The 24,197-nt window shown below is 51.9% G+C and overlaps 1 protein-coding gene across 5 annotated transcripts in view; it reads right to left on the bottom strand.

Moving 5' to 3' along the window:
* Positions 1 to 24,197, bottom strand: part of CRISPLD2 (cysteine rich secretory protein LCCL domain containing 2) — a 60,612-nt gene that overhangs the window by 9,404 nt on the left and 27,011 nt on the right. For all 5 annotated transcript variants that reach the window (XR_001855872.3, XM_017677695.3, XM_073226628.1 and 2 more), the window contains 8 exons: positions 20,499 to 20,642; positions 18,788 to 18,848; positions 16,034 to 16,100; positions 15,463 to 15,593; positions 13,694 to 13,737; positions 11,814 to 11,886; positions 9,719 to 9,794; positions 3,521 to 3,654 (listed from right to left, as the gene is read on the bottom strand). Coding sequence is in view for 4 of the 5 variants with exons in the window: in XM_017677695.3 (XP_017533184.3) it covers positions 3,521 to 3,654; positions 9,719 to 9,794; positions 11,814 to 11,886; positions 13,694 to 13,737; positions 15,463 to 15,593; positions 16,034 to 16,100; positions 18,788 to 18,848; positions 20,499 to 20,642 (730 nt within the window). In the remaining variant the exon portion in view is untranslated. The remainder of the gene's footprint in view (positions 1 to 3,520; positions 3,655 to 9,718; positions 9,795 to 11,813; positions 11,887 to 13,693; positions 13,738 to 15,462; positions 15,594 to 16,033; positions 16,101 to 18,787; positions 18,849 to 20,498; positions 20,643 to 24,197) is intronic.

The raw sequence follows: 24,197 nt of genomic DNA, 5'->3' as shown, positions 1-24,197 counted from the left end.
CCCTAATGGGAACAGGCTCCAGGGAGGTTTCCCAGCCCCAGTCTCTGTGAATCGGGCTGCTAAAGTCCCACCTAACCAAGGAGAGGATGGGCGTATGGCCGCGCCTCGTCTCTGCTGGAGCCACGCCACCAAGGAGGCGCCTCCAGACAGTTAGATGGGGTCCTGCCTGTTGGGCTGAGCTCCTGCACCTATTTTTGTACAAGGTCACCCTGTGCCCTGCTACTGAAGTTTTCCTGCATCGTCTGTCCCCCCACTGGACAACAGGTCCGTGAGGGCACAGATGTGGCTGTTCCCTGGGGGGTCTGTGCTGAGGGTCTCACTGAGGGTATAACTCTGGTGGGTAAGTGCATGCAGAACAATTCCTGTACGATGCCCTCTCCCTCGTCCTGCACACAGTCCACCCAGGCTGCTGCTTAGTGTTGAGCCACCTGACCCCATGTGAAAAGAAACACAGTGTCTCGGGGTTTGCAACACACCTTAGAAGTTACGTCACAGAAACGAGGGCCGCCAGGTTTACAGGCCACTTCCTATGAACCACAGGTTAAGAGCCCTGCAGGAGGGACCGTGTCTTGGGGAGACTGCCTGCCCAAGGACACCCAGCTGGCGAACCATGGAGCAGGGTCCCTAACGCCAGTGGACCCAAGTGCTGCCTGGCCTGGCCTCTTCCCTCTGTACGTGCAAGTGGACTCCCTCCTCTCAGTGCCCACGGTGCCCAGCACCGGTCCTGGCAGGCTGCCAATGTGTTCTAAACAAGTGACCGTCACCAAGTATCAGGATCATGCACGGCGCTGACTGTGGGTGTCAGGACACGGTCACCTCCACCCACCCTCATGGTAACAGCTTTCGCCCTCTGCGTGCACCAGGACCCCGCAGGGCGTGTGCCCACAGACTGCCGAGCCCAGTCCCAGAGTGTCTCAGTCAGCAGGCTGGGGGTGGGCCCGAGAACTTGCTCTCCTAGCCAGCTCTGGGTGGGTCTGCACGCTGCTGGGCTGGGGGGACCCACTGAGACCCACTCCTGCCTAGCTGCCCCCCAGGGTGTCGGTGCTGTCATTCCCCCTTTACAGGCTGGGAAACTGAGTCACAGGACTTTGAGGAACTCATTCAAGCATCCTTCCAGATTCCATGCCTGCAGGCCTGGGAGAAAGAATCCAGGAAGGAAGGGAAGCAGGGTCTGAACCCTGCAGGGGCTGTGGAAACTGAAGCTTTCTGCACAGCGCAGTGGGCGTCAGCCGCTCTCAGGCCAGGGAGAGGCTGCCTGGGAGGTACTTATAATGACAGCAGCAACTCAGGCGGGTCCCTCTGGAACAGAGAAAGGACCATGGGCCTGGCCTCCCCAGCACATGCGGGTGGGGGCTGATAGTAGGGAAAAAAGCCACCTTGGGGACCCCCTCCTGGTTCCCTGGCCCACCTGTGGGGGCCGCCCAATTAGTCCTTGTCATAGCCCTCAGGGAGCTGCTGAAAAGCTCCCAGGGAGAGACAGGCAGAGAACCAAGCCGGCTACTGCACTTCTCACAAAACCGTTTGCTCTTAAAGGAGTACAAAGTGCTCAGTAGACGGGTATCCTGGGATTTCTTTCCCGCCTGGCCAGGAAATTCCACCTAATCAAGCTGCTTCATTTCCCTCCCATTAAATCAGTGGAATTTCCCTTCATTAAGCTTTTCCCACACAAAGGCTGCACACGTGGAAGGAGAAACTGCAGAAGTTATTAACCCTAGCAGCCCAGGCTGGTGGCAGTGTTACCGTGCAGGGCCCCTGGGAAGTCGGACCCAGGACTCCGGGTCACCTGACAGTACACATCTTCAGGACGGCATCATGAGGCTCCAAAGTTCCCCAAGGAGGATGTGAGGGCCAGGCTGGAGGCCAAGCCCAAGAAGTCGTGAAAGCTTAAGCTTCAAGGGGCCCAGGACACGTTATAGTCCTGACTTATACCCCTTGTCTAAAGGGGACCCCAAACGCAGCATTCCCCTCTGTTATGGGCTCAGCTGGGTCCTCCTCCACGGCCCTACGTTGGAAGTCCTAACCCTCAGTCCCTCAGAATGCGACTGTGCAAGGGGTGGTGGCCTTGAAGGAGGTGATTTGGTCCATATGAGGTCATTAGGGTGGGGCCTGCTCCTGTGACTGGGGTCCTTCTGAGGGGAGGTCAGGACACAGACCCACCCTTACAGAGGGGCGACCATGAGGACACAGGAGAGGGCGGCATCCACACACCAAGGAGAGAGGCTGCGGGGGAGCCAGGCCCGTCAACACCTCGGCCTCGGACTTGCGGCCCCCAGGGCTGTGAGACGGCATCTGGTTTAAGCCCCCAGCCTGTGGCACTTTGTGACAACAGCCCCAGAAAGGACTACATGCCCCAAGTGGGATCTGCCCTGGAATGTGTGATGATCATTCCCATTTCACAGATAAAAGAACTGAGGCCTGGGAAGGGCTGGTGCCTTGTTTGACCTCGGAGCGCTCAAGAGGAACCCCCAGGCCTGGGTCTCTGGGTTCCAAGGCCTGCGACTTGCTTCCATGGACAACAGAGACACAGGTGAGGGTGAGCAGCATGTGCCAGAACATGGACTGGCACCCTGAAACAGCGCTGCGCCCTTTCTAAAGAACATTCTGGAGAGGTGTGCCTACAGCGTTAGAAGCCTGCACAGTCTTTGATCCAGAAATACCTCTTCCAGGGGTTTAAGGATACAATCGTGATCGTGACATGTGCCCTAGTAAGGATGTTCCTCAGAGCGACAGCCGCCCCCAGGGTGCAAAGAGCTTAAATGACCAAGTGGGACGGGAGGTGTGCCGCGCTCATCGGGACGCCCTAGGCAGCAGGGACACGTGGGAGTAGATTCTAGGAGCGACCTCTATGATCTAGTAAGTGAAAATACAGAGTATTAAATATAACCCTCACTTCCTGAGCACTTATTTCTGTCAGGCACTAGACAGGCATTGCGATGAATCCTCCCAACAGCTCTTCGAGGGAGAGGTCATTGTTTTTCCCATGTCACAGATGAGAAAACTGAGGTCCAAGGAAATGGGGTGGCTTGCTCAGGGCCACAAAGCTGGTAAGCAGCAGAGCCTATTCTGTAGGCCTCTAGATTCTTCCCTGTTTCATGAGCAACAAAATGGAACTATATTACAATGTAGCTACACATAACCATTATGTAACCATAATTTGAACCCATTTGTTTCGTGGGGGAGAAAACGCAGGCTCACACACACAGGAAAAGGCCAGAGGGATTCACACCAGAAATCTAACAGCAACGCCCCCCAGCTAACACGTTACGGATGATTGCTTTTCTCTGGGCTTATCTGGCAGTTTCTAAATTTTCTACAAAAACATGCAGTCATAGAAAACGTTCTCACTTTGAAAAAAGAAAGGAATAGAGAACAACAGGCCTGTCTTCTGTGTTCTGGTAGGGACTGATGCAAGCTTCCCCGGGTTTTATTTCATGGGGCCACGTCTTTGGATCTCCTCCCAGGCCCCCCAGGGGCCGCCCTTGGCTGTGTGGGCGTCAAGAGTCAGAGGTCACATCCCTACCTTTCAGATTGAACTCCGTTCCTGAGTGAGCCCACGTAGGTCTTCTTTTTATCGACGGGCATTACATCCACGTAGCCCCCACTCTCGCTCCTGAGGACGCCTGCGTGCACGGCTGTCTTGCAGATGCTGGACGTCTGAAAGCACAGGAGGGACCATGGTCAGTGGCAAGGCAGTTGGGCTGCCAGGTGAAGTAAAGGGCTGGCCATCGGTGGCCTAGTGGGTGGGGTGCCGGCCCCCCTGCCCTTAGGAAATAACCACTGTGATTCCTCTGTGGTCTCTCCAGAAAGACCAGGCATCCATCATCCATTTATTTTGTTCAGTTGTTCAGCAATATTTTCTGAGTGCCAGGCACTGTACTAGATGCAGGGGAGTTCAGTGGGGAGCAGGGCATTGCCTTCATGGAGTCGAGGGAGACAGACTAGTAAATAAATACACAAACAACTGCAGCTAAGAATATAAAAACAGATAATGAGATAAAATGACCAGCTAGCGGGGGCTCTTTCAGAACAGTTAACCAGGGAAGATGGCTAATGATGTAACATTTGAGCTTGGATCTAAATGACAAAAAGAACCAGCCACAGCCGTGGGAATATCTGCGAACAGAGCATCCCAGGCAGGGGGCAGCGCGTGCAAAGGCCCTGGGGTAGGAGGGAACTCTTTGTGTCCAAGGAGCAGAAAGAGGGCCAGGGTGGCTGGGATGTGGTGAGTCAGGCGGGGCATGGCGGAGGAGGCCAGACCAGGCTGTGGGGTCCACACTGGGCATCAGGTTTGTGCTGGGGCTTAGGGACCTGCTGGGTTTCAAGCAGGGTCAGGATGTGCTGTCTTCTAGGGCTGTCAAGAAGTCCAGTTCCTGGGTCATAAAGCCCTCAAATAACATTTTCATTAGGTTCTTAACTTATCTAGTAGAAAAATGGTCTTCAGGATGGAGTGTCTGAGAGTAATTAGCATTTCTTAAAATTGCGGAAATTCATTCAAAGGTGGGGGTGCCAGACCTTGCTAAGACTGCAGGCTCCTGGCCACCCCCTGACCTGCCGATTTCAGGTCTTCCAGAGAAGGGCCAGGCGATTCTGATGCACGCTCCGGGTTAAGCACTGGGTAGGTGACATTCCTGCCACCTCTATGACCCTGTCATCTGGTCTGTGCCAGAATCCAACACTGGCCTTGACAGTGGGTCTCAATCAGCCTGCAACTCAGAGCCCCCTGCAGCGTCGGGACATGAGGACTGTGCCCAGGGCCCCCTCGCCTCCCAGCCCCACCAGATTCAACTCTTCTGAGGTGAAGCCAAGACTCGGCATTTTAAACATGTGTCTGGTGACTCGGGTGCAGCCAGGCCTGCAGTCACAGCTGAGCTAATCCGTCCGTCGGGTGAATGGCATCCTTCACAGTAAGCAGAGCGGACATTCACTCAGGTCTGATTCAATGCCAGGCCCTGGGCTGACTGCCTCTTGCGTGTTATCTGATCCCATCTTCCGAGACGGATAACTAGTGGTATTCCCATTTCGCAGGCCAGCAATCCTGGGTTTAAGTTCAGCGAGACCCGGTAACTTTGCCAAGGCCATGCAGACAGTGAAGGGCTTTGCAGAGATTTCGAGTGAGGTCTGGCTGAGTGTATTGTCTGTACATCTGTGGCCAGCAGAATAATGGCCACAAAGATGTCCACGTCCTGATCCCCAGAACCTGTGAATCTGTGACCTCACGTGGCCAGAGGACTCTGCAGAGGTGACGCAATGACGGACTTCAGGAGGGGAGATGGTTCTGGATGATCCAGGGGGCCCAGTGATGGGGCAAAGGGGAGAGCACTTTCCGGGTCAAGCAGGGCACCTGTGAGAGCGGGCGGCACAGCCCACTGACTCCCCTTGCTGCCCCATCCTCTACACTGTCCCTGGCCATCTCTGTCTTGAAGATGCACCCTGAGCTGCCCTCTGAATGGGACAAACAATGCATCCAACAGATTCCTAACACCAGACATGAGCAGATGGATTAAAGAGGGCTCTGAAAACACCAATGTGGAGTATCAGCTGGAGCGCGTGAGGGCCGCCCTGCACCCACAGCGCGTCAGAGACGACACCTTCCTTCTCAAGCCGTCAGCCCTGCATACCAGGCCCTTGAAGAGAAGGGCTGGTTTTGCCTAAGAAGAAAAACACCTCACAGCAGAAGTCCCCTGGCCCGCCCGCTGCCTGGGAGGTTAACCTCGCTGATATAAAGGTGGGGTGGCTCAGAGCCACAGCGGACATTCACAGCGAAGACCTGAGAATCGGGTTTCTTGCTTTCGGGTCTGCTTTTCTTAGCAACTGAAGGCTGGCTGCTTTAATCCTGCACTAACGCCTCTTGCCTTCTTCACGAAGCGCCCAGAGGACGGCAGCGCTGCTCAGCCCCGAGTGAGCTCTGGGATCCGCCAGGGCCCAAAGTCGCGGGCAGAACTCTGGGAGCCTCGAGGGCTGGCGAGGACTTTCCTGGTTTTAGCACTGAACGCAGGAAAGCCCTCAGTCCCAGGCAAACGGGGACAGTCGGTCACTCTGTCTAGACAAGGAAGACTTTCTTTTTTCCTGAGGAAAGGATCCACAGCTTTCCAGATCTCAAAAGGGTTTGTGTCCCAAAGATTAAGAAGCAATCCATCTGCAGCCATCTCAGAGAAGCAGGGAGACTTTTGCACTGAAATGATCTTTTTATAGTCCCTCTAAATTCCGGTAATGGGGTGAGCTTTGTGAGTACAAACATGCTTATTGTTCTCACAGGCGGGCAGAACTGGCATTTTTCTGCCCCTCCAGGCATCGCTCACTCTGCTGGCCGCGTCACCAGGAGGGAGGCCCCGGGGCTACTTCCCGTTCAAGTGCCCGCAGGGACCTGATCCCTCTGGTGTCGCAAACCCGCCGCCCCCACAGGCCCGACTAAACACTGCTAAGAGGCTCTGGGCTTTGCTTCTGCGCCCAGTGACGTCCTCTGCCTCCCGTCCCTGAGGAATTCCTGCTACCAGGGGCGCATTAGTTTTCCGTGATGACATCGAGCTGTGAGCCAGATCTTTCTCAAACCGTAGTTGCAGTTAGCATCTGTTATCAAAACACCCATCTTCAGGCGCTGGTTCCGGCAGACCCCTCCTTCCCTTTCCCTCCTGCGGCCCCTCACACCTCTCCCACCAGCTCTGGTTCCCTTCAGCAGCTTCCCCTTCTCGGGCCCAATGCTACACAAGTATCTGAAGATGTGTTAACAGCGGCTGTCAGCAGAGATCTGGCCTGAGAGGGGCTGGAGCCCAGTCCTGCCTCCGCCCCTTGTGGGCTGGGTGGCCTCAGATGACCTGTTGTAACTCCCAGAGGCTCTGTTTTCTCAGTATAAGGTGGGGATCATCATAGTAGCTTTGGGAGGCATTTACCAAGGCAGGCCCTGTTCTGAGTGTATATTATATATATTATAATATTTATATATCTAATACTACATATTGCATAATATGTGTATTATAATAGTAACATCCTGAGTTGATATAATAATCTCCCAGTGACCCTAATAAGCTGTATTCTTCTTATTATCATTCCCTCTTAACAGAGGGGCAGGCTGATTCAGGGAGATTAAATGACTTGCCCCAAATCACTCGGCTGCAAACAGCAGAGCCAGGACTGCCACCCAGAGCCAGCAAGCTGCACCCTATTCTACATGGGACGATACCAGCCTGGAAGGGCGAGCGTGACGATTACACAAGGTCAAGGGATGGGTGCAGGCTGGCAACCGGCGCTGCTCAACAGATGCCAGTTACAAAGACAGACAGCACGACTGTCATAATTTGTTACTGTGGAGAAGCTCAGGGGACTGTCATCTCTAACTTAGTGGTCCTCAAAGTGCTGCCCCAGACCAGCAGCTTCAGCAAATGCAGATTCTCTGGCTCCACCCCAGACCCACTGAGTCAGAAATGCTGGGGACGGAGCCCAGAAGCCTGTTTGAACAAGCCCTTCAGAGGATTCTGATGCGTGTACAAGTGTGAGAATTCATCCAACCACCCAGGGAGACGGGGAGGGGGACAGATAGAGGACAGAGGTTCAAATGGGGAGAAGGCTTGCCCACCACCCCGTAACTGGGGCGTAAACTCCCATCCTCTGACCCAGACCTTGCTCTTCAGGCCACACCCTTAGGCTTCTCCTGCCCTCAGCTCGCCGCAAGGAGAGGGGGCTGCCAAGTAATGCGCTCTGGGTGAACAGGCAGGAACTGTGGGGCCGTTGGGCCCTCTGAAGATGTGGAGACACCTCTCCCAAAATAAATCTCTTAGCTAAACAGACATTTTCCAAAAGGCATCATCATTTCCCAGAACACAGAGTGACCTAGAAACCGAGGCCAGAAAAGAACCTCTGAAATGTGGGGAGCTTCCCTCCTTACTGCTTACCTCTGCCCTCCCTGCCTCCTCCTCACTTTTTCTCTTTCTTCCTTCCTCCTTTCGTTTCCCAAATAGCTGTTTAAGCATTGACAACCGTAGTATCTTCATTTATTTATCCTTTCAACATTCATAGAACGATTATTGTGCATTAAGCCCTGTCATGAGCGCTGTGGTTCTAAAAGCTCAGAGCCCTAGTGAACAAGGTAGCTGAAGACTGTGTACAGGTTTGCACCCACATGCTTGCTCACATCAGTGTAATTGTGAGCACAGGTACATTCAAGAAAGGCAGAACAGAGTAGGGAACGAACAGAGTCTAAAGCGAGACACACCCTCATGGCATCTCACCTTTGCCATGTACCCCTGTGTGATTTGGGGCAGGTTATTCTGAGCCTCAATTTCCTTCTCTGTAAGATGGGGATAACAATACCTAGAGATGGTGTTTTTTAAAGAACCTAAACATAATAAAAGGTAGCTTTATGTTATTACTAAATTTTCATCAAGTTCTCCTTGTATTTCTAACCTTTTTGTTTTTACTTTATATGTTTAGCGGCTGTGTTGTTTGGTGCGTACAGATTTGATTTTCATATCTGCATAAAGAGTACCTTTTGAACCATTGCATAATGAGTTACATTGTATATTTACCACTCTGAATATTTAGCTTTAAATTCTACTTTATCAGACAGCAATATTGCCACTCCTGCTTTATTTGTTTTTTGCATTTGGTTGGAATCACTTGGCCCCTTTATTTTTAAATCATTTTAAAATCAAAATCTCTGTCTTTTAATAGCAGACTCTGGCTCAAACATTTTAATGTAATAAGTGATATACATTATTTTACTCCATCATTAAACTTTTAGAACTCAATTTTGGCTGAACAGCTTTTGAGAAGAAAAGACTCCTTTAAAGAAGAAAGAATAAACATGGGGAAAAAAGATCAGCCATGAAGGTTGCTTAGATTTTGCACAACTCAGTCACTTCACATTTACAGGTATCTAGAACAAATGACTGTAGACGGAGGCAAGGGTGGGGGTGGGTTGGGGGAGAACCATAAAAATGAAGATGAGAAAAGGCTGAGTAAAAATATTAGCATACTTAAACATGGAGGGATGCCGCTCTAAACATGGAAGTTTAGATCTAGAAGTTTTCCCAGACTAGAATATCTCAGCTGGCTCATTTTACAGAGAGGTAAGTGACTTAGCAAGAAGGTCACACAGCCTGTTGGGCAGAGTTGTGACCACATTCACATCTTCTGGGTCACCATGCACTTAATTGGAGGGAAGAGATTATGTTTGGGGGATTCACTTTTTAAAAATCAGGCTAACACTTCCCTGCTAAAGTTAAGGGGGAAATATGAAGAACAGACTCCAGTATAATAAGACTGGTTATTAACAAGCAGTACATCCGTGTAACTTGTGTTTTCTTCTGTGTGCTTTTAGTTAAGTGAGCACATAGCCAAGGAGTACAGTGAGTAGAGAGAACCAGCATCTATAGGCGCATCAGCAGAGCTGCAAGATTAATAAGTCCCTGGGGAGTCTAGACTCTGAAAGCCTTCACATTCAACATGCATGTCAACGGAGCAGCAGAAGCCAATTAACCAAACCATGACAATGTTTGTGTGAGAGGAGGTGCACCTGCATCTGTGTTCATAAGCATATTAGGTGGACTAATATCTCTATAAATTGGGAAACTAGGGCAACGGTGACAGAAGTGGGTGTTCTAAATTTAGCTAGAGGCACAGGAATGAGAGATCCTGGGTTTCTGGTGTTCCAGACCTTGGAACGTGGTTTCTGAGGTCTTAACATGTTTTGAGAGGTGGTCACTGAAAATTCCAGCATACTCACGTCTGCATAGATGTTGGTTCCAAACACCGGAGCCCAGTAGGATGGCTCATCTTCGCAGTGCGCTGGACAATGAACTCTGGAGAACAAGAGGCATTTGTGTGATGGTTACAATCAGCAGAAACCAAAACTTCCAGAGAAGCAGTGGCCCTCTATCTGAAGTTCAGATTCTAAGTTCTTAGGTGGAAGGAAACTACCATGCCATTTACTCTTTAAGAAAAAATTACACCACGCCCACCCTAGCAGTGGTAAAGGTATTTTTTCTCCTCTTAAACAGTGCATATAGAATTAAAATACTCCATCTAAAAAGACACACAAACTAGGTTTAAAGGGAGTAAATATCTAGGAGAGGTGAGTATAGGATTGTAAGAGGTCACACCTCCCATTTTTGGGTGTTGGCTGGTTCATACTGTGGGTACATTATGGAGATTATAATCAATACGATTTTTAAAGGCCACTTCCCTGTGTGGGGGAGGAAAGGGTGGAGGGACCTCATTTCAGTGAATCACAGAATATTCCAGGGAAGGGGTGCTGATAACCTGAGGCGGAAAGGGCTAGATCACCGTTGACAGTCACCACATCCTTGTCTTTGGCATGGGGGATAGGGAAAGAGCCTCAAACTGGAAGTGGGTGGGCCCTAGGGGGGTTAAGAGATCCGCACCAGCAAAAAGTGCGAGATTTACTTAAGAAAAGGTCTTTCGTTTTTATCTGGAACAGTTCACTTGGCCTGCAGCCCAGGGACCAAGAGACCCAAATGGTGCCAGAAGCAGCCTGGTCCCAAGACAGGCAGGATTCTGAGAGGGAGGAACGCCAGCCAGGCTCTCCCTCGCCACACCCTCCCGGGGCTCGTCCCTGCCCACACCTCAGGGGCTCCACCTATTGGGTTTAAGGTCAATCTTTCCCTTCGAGAAGCCAGAGGCCTTTAGGCCCAGGCTAAGAGTCCACAGGATGCTACACCGCCTTGCTTCCGAGAGGACCTAAAAGGTACTGCAGAGACAAAGGCTTGCTTTATGCTGTGATGCATCATCCTTCAAATATCAGCCAATTAAGGTTTAGGCAGACACACGTAAAACCTGCTCCTTAGACACAAACCGTGGCACGTCCACAGCCTGGAAGGCTGCACAGCGACACGGAAGAATAAACCACCCATACGCCCAACAGCAATGAATCTCAAAAGCACTATCTATGCACGGTGAAAGAAACCAGGCACAAAAGTCTCCTTTGACGTGAAATTCTAGAAAAGGTGAAAGTACAGCGACAGAAAGGAGACGGGTGGTTGGCAGGGCTGCGGAGGAGGCAGAAGGAGGCGCTGACTACAGGAACCTCCTGGGGGTGGAAACACCCCTTATCTTGACTGCGGTGGTGGCCGTGTGACTGTGCACATCTGCCAAAACACATCGATTTGTCCACTTTACAGTGGGTGGGTTTTATTGTGTGCAAACTAGGCCTCAAAAAAGCTGGGCTTTAATGAGCTAGTTCTAAAGTGACCCACAGGAAATACAGCAGATAAAGTAAAAGAATCAATGAGCTGATTTGCAGGGGACACGTGCACCCAGCGGCCGAGTTCCAGGCTGACCTGCGGGACCAAGAATGACGAATCTACGGGTGTGTCTGAGGGCGCTGCGAAGGGCTTTGTGGCCAGTGAAGCCATTTCTGCAACGGTGTTGCACCCTCTCCAGGGACTGGAGGTAACACCAAGCGGGGCTATCATTTGCTCAGTTAAGTTCCCAGAGCAGGGGTCCCGGGCCCAGCTACACACTGGGCTTACCCAGAAGCTTCTAAAGATGAGGAAGCCTTGCTGGGCTCCTCCTACAGATTCAGATTTGGGGGGTCTGGGCAGGAGCCAACAATTTGCTCTTCTGAATGCTGCTCCCATAACGCCTGTGTGAAGCAGAGCTGAGAGCCAGTGGTCTTGGGAAAGGTCTGGTGGGTTCCCGACTTTGAGCAGGAAGTGCCCCTGTCCCGGGTGTACACACACAGGGGCCAAGGTGAGGACTCGGGTGTGTTTCACTGCCGTGAGCTGAGCTGACCCCCAGCCCACAGGGTGCCTTCTTCTCTCAGAACTCCTGTTTGCAAAGCAGGTGCTGGGGAGCCTTACCTCGGGCAGTGGGTCCCCGGCTTCTCAAACGGACAGAGCTGCGCCACGGTGGTGTAGCAGTCCAGGTCCTGCACTGGAAGCAGGACACGAGGGGAGAGTGTCAGCTGTGGGCGAGCCTGGGCCTCACTCTACTGCCTGTGAAGCCGGCTGCTGGACACCCAAGTCCCGGGGCCTCACTGGGCCCGGGGGCAGAGCTGGGATGGGCACCCAGCAGGCGCCGAGTCCTGGGGATCCTGGCACCTCACCGAGGGCCACTCAGGAGGTGAGACAAGATCCACGGCCTGAGTGTGTTTAGGCTCCAGGGCGTTGTCACCCTCAGGCGTTTCCCTAGGGCCAGTGACACTTTTGCTTCCTGAGGCTTTTCGATTTTGAAGCCTTTCTCCTATTTTATCACGCGGGAGCCTCACCCACAGCAGGTACAAATGAGGGAGCTGACGCCCAGGAGAGTTGAGAGACCCCCTGAGGCCACACAGGCCGCCGCGGGAGCCCAGGTTTCCAGCTCGCAGGCTAGAATTCTTCTTCAGGTCACATTAGTTTAAAGAGCAAATGTAAGAAAATGGCTCTAAACCTGGCCACCTGCAGTCTCGGACAGCATGTCCTCTGCTAGCCCAGGGCTCAGCAGACTCTTAAAGGGCCAGAGGGTAAATATTTCTGGCTTTGTGGGCCCCATGGTCTACATCATAATCAGTCAACTGTGCAGTTGTAGCATAAACCAGCCACAGATGATGGGTAAGTGTGCACAGCTCTGCCAATAAAACAGAGAGCAGGCAGGATTTGGCCCCGAGGACGGCAGTACACTAATCCCGGGTCCAGCCTATCATCTGGAGGGCCAAACAAACATCCATGCAGCAATACAGCAAAGGGGATTGGTTTAGTGTATCAAGGGACTGATACACAATGGGATGCCAGGGACATCATTAAAATCAGGTTGGAGGACTACTTAAAGGCACAGAAGTATCTTCCCCATACCTTATTATTTGAAAAAGAATTAGGTTTCCGGACTTAAAAATTCCATTTGAATTTTTAAAAGTACATCCATGTATATGTTACCAAGGTATGCACTCTTCATCATAGAGACAATAAACTGTAAAGGTGTTCACCCAAATGTTCATGATGGTTATCTCTGACTGGTGGCATTTAGGTCAAGTCTTTGTTTTAATGCTTCTCTGTATTTTTAAATTATCTGGAATAAACAGGCATTAATTTTGTAATAAAGAAAAAAAACTGCTATGTGTTTTTATAAAGATGCCTAGTCAGATATTCTTGCATCCAGGGCAAATGGCAAGGAAAGGTTTCCCTAAGGAAAGGAGGGGTCGGCAGGCAGGTTCTGGGGAAGGCGCTGGGCGGGTGCCCTTGAGTCCCTCCTGAGCCTACCCCCAGTTGGACGACTATAACCCGTCTCTCCACCTGCGGTTACAGCGTGCTCCCCCATGGATGCATAATGAGCACACCAAGCAGCACAGAAGGCCGGGCCAGAGATGGCAAATGCGGGCCGTGCACTTCTCCATGTTCCCCTCTCTTGTCCATGGCAGTCATTACTCATTTACCAAGCCCTGTTTTCTGCTGAGCCGAGAATGAGATCTCGGAATCCTTCTCAATGAAAAATGCTCCAGGTAGCATCGATCAATCAGTAGAAACTGACACTCCCTCTGTAACCTATTAGCCATCTAGACCCAGGCATTAGAATTTCTGGGACATTCAGCTGAGAACCCCAGGCCTGTTTAGGTATCTAGGGCCAAGGTCAGATGTGTTTAGAAAGCCTTTGCAATGTTAGCAGGCATGATGAACATTGAATTGGTAATGAAGGGGAATGATGTTTTCAGGGAAACCCAAGGTAACCTGTGTATTATGGTCATGTACCAAAAGACCAGCCCACTTACCTTTCACCTTTGACACCGTGAACGAGCTGGAAGACTTGTATTTGCTGCAAAAGAAAACATTAGGTAAATGCAAACAGAATTGCTTCCAAAAGGACATGATTGCTCCAGCATTTATGTTATTTATAGCTCAACTTTACATTTTCCTACTTGTTTCCCATCAGCCCAAAAGCCCTTAAAACATCCCAAGTGCCCCAGACCCCCTGGGGAAGCCTGGGGAAACCTAAGGACCCTTCTCAGAAAAATGATTTTAAAATACATATGACAACTTTAAAATATTAAAAGGAAATCCATGATTAGTAATATCGCTATCAGAGTGTTAGGACACATTTGCATCAGAGTAATAGCTGTGCTTCCTCGTTAATGCATTAAAGCAGAACCCAGATTTGAGTCTTCTGGCCGCTGTCCTTTCAGGGTAACGACAGCAGGGACAGTGCTTCACGATGTCAGCAGGAACTGGATTTCTACCAGTGAGAGCCACCGGCCCTGCTATTGCTACTGTGATTTGGGGCCGACATTCAGAGCAGAAGGAAATGTATCACTTCAATTAGAGGTTAGTGAAAATAAGGCTTTGATTTGCTTTGTGTGGATGTTCATGGACTCCCTGAATTCTAAAATGTGACAGACCCGCTCTTGATGCAAAGTTGGGCATTGGGAGGGACCAGGGTAGCTCTGGGACGGGCGTCGCCGTGGCCCGTGTTGAGTTCACCCAAATGACAGCTGCACCTTCCTCCTGAAAATCTTCTTTGCGCCCTTGTGGACTTTCGTGCTCTTTTCTGTCCACATAATCCCACAAGTCCGTAGCTAAGACGGAAGAGGGAAGCTTGCAACACCGCCAGAAGAGGCAGCCCTGTCAACCGGGCATGACTCACGGAGTTTGTGCAATGCTCTGAGTGGCCCCACAACGGTAACAATGGCAGCAGCATTTGCTCAGTGCCTTCCCTGCGGCAGCGCAGAGAGCTGGCGTTGCTCAGAGAGCTGTGGCAGGGTCCCCAGCACCCCTGCTAGGCCAGGCACTAGGTCCTGGGTGGGGAGGGAGCTCCTGGGCATGGGGAGGAGCATGCTGAGGGCTTGCGGCACTAGCTCTTTCCTAGCCACTGTGGGAGTGTTTCTAGTTTTCAACAGCGCACTGTCACGCTGCGGACTAGCTGGGGACATCAGCCCTGGGTCCTGCCGTGGCCCTCACTTACAAGGGAAGGCTCTGCCACCCACAAGGGATGAAAAATTGGCCCCAGGTCACACAGCAGGGAAGAGGTAAAGCCATATCTGTGTGATCCCAGAGCCCCCGCTGGGCTCCACACTCCCGGCAACTTCACGCCTCTGAGTCCTCGAAGAGATGCAGGGACGGCCCTTTGCCGCTCCGCGTGGCCTCCCTGCCAGTCCCCAAAGCGCAGAATGGCGAGGGTGGTCTGCCCCATCGCCCACCATACACCTTACTTGCAAAACATGACCTTGTGGAAAAAGTCAGTATCTTTTTAAAATAAAAAGCCTACTTCTCTAGGAACTAAGAAAAAAGGCTAATGAAGAATCAGCCTACAAACTCAAGGATGGGAGAAAAAGCAGGATGCGGAACAGCCTACTTAAACGCACCCAGGAAAACGCACTGGAAGAAATCTGTTAATTCGCCTTAAGGGGCGATTTCTGAGTTAGGGGAGCAAGGCATCTCGATGTTTTTTTCTGCTTCTTTATATGTTCAGTAGTTTTCAAAGTTTTGACAGTATTTCCATCATGAGAAAAACAGTTTTAAGGAGACCTGATGGCAGAATAGTTACCTCAAAGACTCCACGCCGTTTCTCTTGGACTTGACGAAAAAGGGGGCCTTCCCGTTCCTAGTGATGTCCACCAGGCCCCCCTCGTTGCCCAGGATCCCGTAGTGGATGGCGGCCCGGCAGATGCTGGAGGACTGGGGGGGAGGGGCAGGCCCGTGAGCACACGTGAAGTCAGCTCTGCCAGCCGTCTTTTTCAAAATACCCACGATGTTTGTTCTCTGCCCACAGAAAGCCAAGCTCACCCCACTTCTGACTTCTTTAGAACATGTCTTTGTTCCTGGGATTGCTTATCTTAAAAAAACTCACCCGAGTTGCTTTCAAAGCAAGAACAGTGACAAACAGCCCTTTCTCCCCATTCAGTGGAGCATATTAATGCTCGGTCGGAAATGCAGACCAACCTTCACGAGAGTCAGCCCACTTCCCAAAGGTGGCTTTGCCCGGATCAGCTCTACGGGCGTGAGGGTGGACTAGGGAGTGGAAAGAAAATCCCCTCACATGAAAACCACCAGCCTTCTTTAAACGCACACGGCAGGAGTCCACACAAGCCGTTTGAAGAAATATTAGCCACACTTACGCTTTCATAGAAGAGAGTTCCGAAGATCTTCGTCCTGCTGTTCAGGCAGCCTGCTGGGCATTGGTATCTGATGGGAAGAAAGAAAAGGGGTCTCAGAGGAAAACTTGTTGTTAAATCTCATCAGAGTTTATCAAGGTTTTTTTGGTTTTTTTTTTTAATTCAGTAGCTCTATTATTACAGAAAGCAGGGTTTCAGGGATGTAGAATCCACTGCTTCTGAGCAGGTCACCATTTACTCGGGCTGAAGTTTATAGCCACACAAATACAGATTCCTCAGGTTCAATCCGACGTGTACAGACTTAAGCTTCCCGTGGAAGGCAGAGACATGACTAGATGGACAGTTCGCAGTTCAGGGCCCCGAGACCAGCCCTGCAACATCGGCCACTGGAAGGACAGAGCAAAAGGGGGTGCCTGTTTCTAGGTGTCAAGCTGCAGGCATTTTTCATGGAATAAAACTCAGTGATGGTGCTCAGGTCCGTGAACAAGTATGAATCAGTCTTTCCAGAAAGACTTAACAAGACATGGCCCCCGATTCTTTCCCTTGTAAGTGTGCATCTCCAGAAGGAAGTCAGGCAGTCAGAACTACATGTTGTTCCATCTGTGGATAATTGGGAAGAACCGGAAATAAAGCCAGTGGGTGTGGAAGCAACGGCCAAGCAGACCCTCAGGTGGAGGATCACACAGCCGCGAGACCTGAAGTTTTTGAGGACTATTCATTGACTCTGGGAAAGCCTACGTGGGACAGCGACACACAGGCTGCGTGAGCAGCATCAGCCTCCCCAGTGCGGAGACAAAAGACCCGAAGGACCACAGCAAATCGCTCCCGATACAGAAGAGATTCGGGGACCCTTGTGTTTTTTCTTTACACTCTTTTCTTGTATTTTCTTGAATTACTTACAAAAAACACCAATACCTTTTAAAATCAGAACAAAAGTCCAGTCAGTATTACTTTTATAAAAGCACCATGTACACAAAACTGATGCACCAGGGGGTGGGAAGGCTTCCATGCGAGAGACTGGACGGTCGCCCGTCTGCCTTTGGGGTGAGGTAGAGGCTCGACTGGCGGCCTCTAACTGTCTTCATGTGGATGGGCCCCTGCCTTCTCCCTGTTTGGGGAGGCTCCCATCTACCCTGACTCTGGCATTCTTTCGGTGATGTCTGACAAGGGATGTTCTCCCAACCACATACTTTTTCCCCTGCGTGCTCAGGTGTGATGCTGTCATAACGAGCTTGCAGGGCAGAAAGGCACGGTCACAAAGGGACAACTCTGAAGTGTCCTGAGGTCCCAGATCTGTGAGTGTGCAAGGTGCACACCCTTTCCAGATGCTGCCTGCTTTCTTCTCCGTTTGCCCAGCACAGAGATGTGCAAACGTCCCCTAACACCGTGCGCGGTGCTGGCCATCCCGCCAGCACCATGGCCACGTCCTGCTCATCTCACCATAAAATCGATGGTTTTACTTTGGCAGTGCTGGCCTATCGCCAGCTGCTCTGGGTCTGTCCGTGAGGCCTTGCAGGACCTCAGACTGGGTTGCTCCAAGTCTACTTCACAACATTCTGGCCAAAGACTAGGGGACGTGTTCTCCTGGCAGACCATAACCCAAATCCCCACGGTATTAAAGAGCACTTACTACCTTCCCTCTTGCATCTGCTTTAAACACTGTGATTCAGCTGTAGGCGAATGGATGCCAGAATCCACAGGAAGATTAATAAGGACCCGCCTCTGGATGCCACGGCTTTCCTACCATGAACCTGAGGTTCTGCGTGAGGCCGCTGCACCTGCTGGCCATTTACTGCGAGGAAGCACAGCACGGCCCAAACCAAGCTTGTTCCTCTTGGCAGACGTCCTCCAACATCTGACGGACAATACTGAACAACTCCATAAGCCGGCTGAGGTCATTCAGCTGCTGGGGGACGCGGCAGGCCTTCCACGGGGAGGCCCATGGCGAAACAGCCCTTCTCAGATTACACAGCAGCCCCACATTCTTGCTGCCCCAGCCCTGATCCTCCCTGCACAGAGCTCTGGGCCACGCTGTGACCCGCTTCACACACACAGGTGGGATGGAGCCCCCAGCCGCACAAAAGCACTGGCAAGACCTCCGTGTCTGTAGCGCACTTACTACGTGCACATCCGGTGTTCCTACAGCTGGGGAATTCCTTTTGAACCAATAACCCAGAGCCCCTGTAATCTGGGCACCTCCTCCCAGCAGAGACGAAACACATAACTGGAATATATGTCCAGGTAGGAGGAGACCCAGAGCTTGCGCCAACTCTCTAGGTCAAAGGTTATCAAGTGGGAGCGCTTTTATCCCCCAAGGAACATTGGGCAATTTCTGGAGACATTTTGGGTCACCATAGCTGGGAGCTGGGGTGCTCCTGGCACCCAGTGGGTGGAGGCCGGAGATGCCAGTCAGCATTCTACAGTACCCAGGACAGAGAATCACCTGCCCTAAATGTCAGTAGTGCCCAGATTGAGAAACCCTGGTCTAGGTTGACAGAAATGGATCATCTCTGCATGCCATGCACAGGGAAGTGTGGGATGTCCTGGTCAGTCTGGTTTAGGACATGAAAAGAACTGAGTAATCTTTCTATTCAACCCAGCACAACTTTTGTGCTGAAAGTAGAGGATGCCATTTTTCTGTGAGTTTCTGCCCAGCTTGGTTTGTGTGGCCACCAGCTGAGTGATTGTGACATGACCATAACCCCCAGCAGGTGCTTCAAAGGGCAGCAGCGAAAGAGGCACGCAGCCAGACCTCACCTGTTGCACGTGGACCCTTTGCACTTGTCCTTCATCTTGGTGTCACACCTGACAACTTGGGCTAGGAGGGAAATGCAGAAATACACGTCACAGCAAGAAGCAGGAAGGTGAGTATGAGTTAGAAGACCCCACTCCCCAACTCTGAGGAACTTTCTGGAACATTCTGGAATTCATGCCATACCGAGAGCAGGAGCATTGCCCAAAGGCCGCAGGCTTCCATTGTGAGGTTCCAATCCCAGACCTACCACTTCATAGTAGTAGTGTGACCCTCCCCTCTCTGAGGGCCGTCTCCGCATATATGAATGGTGGGGGTAAGGAGAGCAGGTGCTGTTCCAGAGAGCATTAAATGAGAGAGTAGGCGCGGCCTGGGAGGGGAGCCTGGCACACACTAAGTGCCCGATAGCCCCTCACAGTCACAGAGGGCGGGACCTCAGAGCCTTATCCAGCCAGGGACGGGGGGACCCAGCCAAGACGGTGTGGTCTCCCCTCAAGCCAAGATGATTTTTGCCAAGCTTTCCTTTTTTATTTATTTTTAGGGACATACCAGAATCTCACAGTAGTGTTATAGTAACAAAATGGTATTTATTATACTGTAATTTTATAATAAATTATTAAAAACAATGGACCTGTTTTGAACTTCTGGACAGATGAGAACACCAGCATACTTCCTCACCAAAGAAAGCTGCAGAGTGATTAAACAGCAGAAATCCTGAGGGAAAGACACCCGAAGGCCCAAGAGGCTGGAGAGGCCGGTGGGGCCAGGGAGAGAGCAGCTGAGAAACCAGGAGAGGTTTCTGAGAAAGGCGAGCCAGAATCAGCATCCGGGCTGAGGCCAGTTTTATGCTGCTTGAGGCTTAGGGGCAACAGAGAGGGTCAGGGGCAGCCTGCCCGTGCGTGCGGGGTGACTGTAAGAAACCCGCCTCCAGAGCCCCAGACCTGCAGTGGAGGCGCTATGCCGGGAACAGGGGAATGCTGAGTTCCAGCCCAGGCAGGTGAGGGTGGACAGGAGAAAGCCCTGGAAGGGGAGGCGCCCGGAAGCCCAGGAGGGGGAAAGCAGGCCCAGGGGTGAGCATGAACACGCTCAGCAGCCAGGGACTTCCAGAGGTCTCAGGAAAACATTCGACTCGCCGCCTGCGGGCGGCTGTTGGATACCCTCGCTCTCACAGTCAGGGGGATCTCAGCTGACATGGGGTGGCCCCCCTTACTTCAAACAATCTGCCCAGCAACCCCCACAGGCATTACTGCCCCCTTTTTATGGATGAGCAGATCAAGTCTCAGAGAGCCGAGTGTGACGGCTGGCCGGGTCACCAGCTGGCACATGGCAAAGGGCAGGAGCCCACTGGAGCCGGCCTCCACCCTGCACGCCCACGCCCGGCGCTCTCCCTTACGGAGGTTGGTGCTTCCAGAAGGAACCCATTTCAGCCCAGATCCCCTTTGAAAGGACAAGGTCTTACCTTAAAATACCTGCCCAGGGACAAAAATGCCACCCAAGCACAGCTCCTATAATGCTTGCTTTTGAAAGGACTTAAAAATATCATTTTTAAAAAACGTCTTAAAGTCGTGCTTTTGCAAGCCATGCCCCACCCTGTTCCCTACTGTTTGCTGACTTGGAGACTTCTCAACCCACCAGCTCCCCCCCTCCAGCCACCCCGAGAAAAAGGCTCCCTTTCAGAGGTGTGCAGGGGGCAGGCAGAGGGCGAGGCCGACTCACTCATGTAGTGCACCGTGGGGGCCTTCTTGGGCTTCGGGGGTCTCACCACCCGCGGCTGGACCCAGACGTGTTTCTCTTCGGGCACGGGAGCTGTTTCCACCTCATTCATCTCGTCCGTTTCAGGTTTTTGGTTGTAAGTCTCTTCTTAATAGTGGAGAGGGAGAAAAAGACAACATGCTGGGATTCAACAAAATGCACTTCAGTGGGGGCAGAAAAGCAATTTGGAAACCCGTCTGAGGTTTTCTTTTACAAAGAGTCATTTCAGCGGCAAAGAGAAAGTTATATTGCTGAGCAGCGCTGGCAAGGTGGAATTCTACCAGCCAGGAGGTGGGCACAGGCTCTCTGCTCGCTGGTTTGCCTTGTTCCCCGGGGCAGCGGGGCTGACCAGAGGTGAGAGGGCCCAGTGCCCACACCCGGATTGTCACAGCGGCTTCTTGTCCCACCACCCCCTGCACACGACTGTGCCCAAAGAAGCGAGTTCAGGAAGCTGCTGACTCCAAACTGGAGCTGCTCCCCTGCGGTCCCTCCGGCCTTCGTTGTTCACTGGGGGCGGGTCTTCCTTGTTTACGTGCCCATCACGATGCACAAAGACCCGTGCCCACGCTCCTGGGCGCCCTGCCGCTCACCACCAGCACATCCTGCTCCTCCCGCACCCCTGTGCATCGAGAGCACCTGACCAACTCATTTCCCTGCTCTGCTCCAAAGTCTCGCTGCCCAATAACACCGGACCTGCCACAGACATCTGGCCAAGGACCCAAGTCCTGGTTACTAAAGAGTGACTCCGCTGGGTCCCCATCTCGTCCCCACCCAAATATTAATAGTTCTCCAACCATGACCATGACCCCTTTGTTTGAAGACATTTTTTATAAGCATCAATTTATTTATCTTCCAGTTTTCTTCATGAAAGGCAAGTATTAACTGCTCATCAGAATTCCTAATCAGGCCACAAGGATACCAAACTGAATTCCAGCCAAAGGAAAACAACTTGGCTATTTTCATTTGCTTGCATGGCCTTGTCAAAGATGGTCGATGTGTGTCTTGGCTGTGGGATCTGTTTTTACCTTTATAGTGTGCACTCCGGTCCCCCAGGGATGTCCACGGAGCAGAGCCGGAAACCCCTGCCTTCAGAGCTCCCCCAGTGGAAAAGACCATAGACGTGTTTGGATCAGAACAATTTCAAGGAGGAGCTAAGAAACACCTGAGCAGGTCTCTTTGTGTCATTCAATTCAAATTCAAGTTTCCTCAGGTGCACATCAGCCCCTGGCCTTATTCCCACTTCTCCTTAAGAGCAGCTACTCTCCTCTCCAAAGGGCAGACCAAGGGTATCGCGTCCATACAAAACTAGCATCCACAGGAAGGGCAAATGCATGACCCTTCGATGCTTTTCAAGGCTGGGATGCCCTGCGCCTGTTTCACTGGCCAGTTGCCATGGCAAAACTGCCACCCCAGGCGGACACCAACCTGGGCAGAGAATGTGGTGTGAGCCGGAGGTGAAGGGCAATCTGAGGCCCAGTCCTGCTGTCGTCAGAGACCGTGGGCCACCACATACCACTGCTGGGCAGCATGCTCCCAGCTGGACTGTCCCCCCTGCTGCCACTACCCCAGCTGCGAGCTCCCCAAAGCCGGGAACCAGCCTGCTTCATATCCCACTGTAACTCCAGCTCCCAGCATATAGTACTTGTTCAACAAAAGTCGCTGAATGAAGTATGACCAAAACCCTTAAAGAATACTGCCCTCGAGTTCTTTTCGAGAAAAACAAAAAAGTCCCGGTGAAGTTTAAAAACATTCAAGAAGGGAATTCTGAAAGCACTCTTTGCAGCCAAAAACTAGGTGAAATCTTTACGAAGATGCTAGGTTTGCAAATGTCGTTTGGCACCCACAGATTCTCTGGGCTGCTCTTCCTGTCAATGTGGCTATTCACGTTTGCCCTTCGCTGAAAGCCAGGGCTGTCTCTGGAATAAGCCAGGGTTTCTTCCACTGGCCTTTAGGATTTTTATACATCATAATCATGGCTTTATGCAGCCGAATATAGTTCGGTTGAGCAGTCGAAAGCATTTGAGGGCTCACTATTTAAGAAAATGGGCAGACAGTCCTCACCCCAAACACACACATGAAAAGTGGAGTGCTTACCCAGAGGACGGGCTGGATCTGAGCACATCCTAATTAAGATCCCCTGGTGGGCCAGCGTGGGCCTGGGGAAATTCCGTGCCTGAGGTCACTGTAAGGTTACTGTGCGCACCGTCCAGCTCTGGACCAGGGGTCTTGGGCTCGGGCTCGTAGCATTGCTACATCAGTCCAGAGTCCCACCTGGTCTGTAAGTGGTGACAAAGTTCATAGCCATTGTTTATTGAATGTGGACCGAACGATTACCCACTGACTCGGCCCGTCCTGGGCGTGCTTTCAAGTCATCTTCTCACTGCCTGAGGAAGCATGATCGGCTCCGTTTCACAAAAGGGAAACCAAGGCTCAGAGAGGCTAAGCTACCTGCCCAAGCTCACACTGCTAGAAAGTGGCTCACCCCACTTTTCCCCAAAGCCCATGACCTTTATCAGCACACAGCAAATGGCTGGAGGAACAGAGGCTTCTCTTACAGTCGATGCTTGTTCCCGCTCCATCTCCACTGTAGGTCAAAGCCTTGCCGGGCACCCTCCATAAGCGCCTATTAAGTAGCTTATGCAGATAAGCCACTTTGCAGGAGACTTTCTGCCTGGTTGGCTAAGAAAACTGGGATGCCTGCCAAATGATGTTGGGTGTTTTCCACCAAAAATAAAGAAACAAGTACAGATGCTTCACTGGGTAGGTAAGCCAGCATCTAAGGTAGCTTTGTGTGCATCTGTTCGTTGAAAAGGACCTTCTGTGAATATTGGGGAGATGTGTGCTCAGATGCCAAGCAGAACACACCTGCTACATGCCCCTGGAGACTCCAGAGAGAACCAGCCATTGTAACAGGTGGTCAAGGCTCAGGAGAGTGTTGGTGCTGTAAGAGCCCAGAGGCAGAGACACTGGCTGGCTGTGTGGTCAGGGAAGGCTCCCTGAAGGAGGTGTGACACCAGAGCTGTCCTTCCAAGGAGAACATGTCTGCCAAATACCTGAGGGGGATGAGGCCCCCCAGACAGGGTCAGGGCTGCAATTCTCCCAGGTGACAGGGGAACCCAGGCAAGATGGTAAGAGCAGTCACATCTCCCCACCCCGCGTCTCTGTGCTCACAGAGCACCACGTGCAGGTGGCTGTGCCAGCTACTCAGTCCCATCTCTCTGCATCCTCCCAGCAAATCTGCTACTGAGGGACTATTCCCATCACAGTGACAGATGGGGAAACTGAGGCTCGAAGAACACAAGCCAAACACCAAGTTCACAAAGCCATGGTAACAGCAGGGACTGCCCCAACCTTACCACTCCGGCTCATGCACATGGAGCCCACCACAAACCCGCTGCGATGCAATCAGATGTGAGCAGAGACTGGTGAGGGCCCTACAGAGGAGCCCGGTGGGCATCCCTCCCTTACAGTCCCCAGACCATCACTCAGGACCTGCCGGGGGACCTGACCCTTCTGAGGAACATGAGCAAGGGGCCCAACGTGCCTGAGGGTCAACCCCACCCCACAGCAGCCCTCCCAGGACCCCAGGGCTTGGCACATTCCCCCACTTTCAGAAACCAAGGCATGGGGGGACACAGCCCACCCAGGGTGCCCATGGGGTGT

Source organism: Manis javanica, chromosome 17 (assembly GCF_040802235.1).
Source record: "Manis javanica isolate MJ-LG chromosome 17, MJ_LKY, whole genome shotgun sequence".
NCBI classification, from domain to species: Eukaryota; Metazoa; Chordata; class Mammalia; order Pholidota; family Manidae; genus Manis; species Manis javanica.
This window is presented reverse-complemented; position numbering and strand designations above follow the sequence as displayed.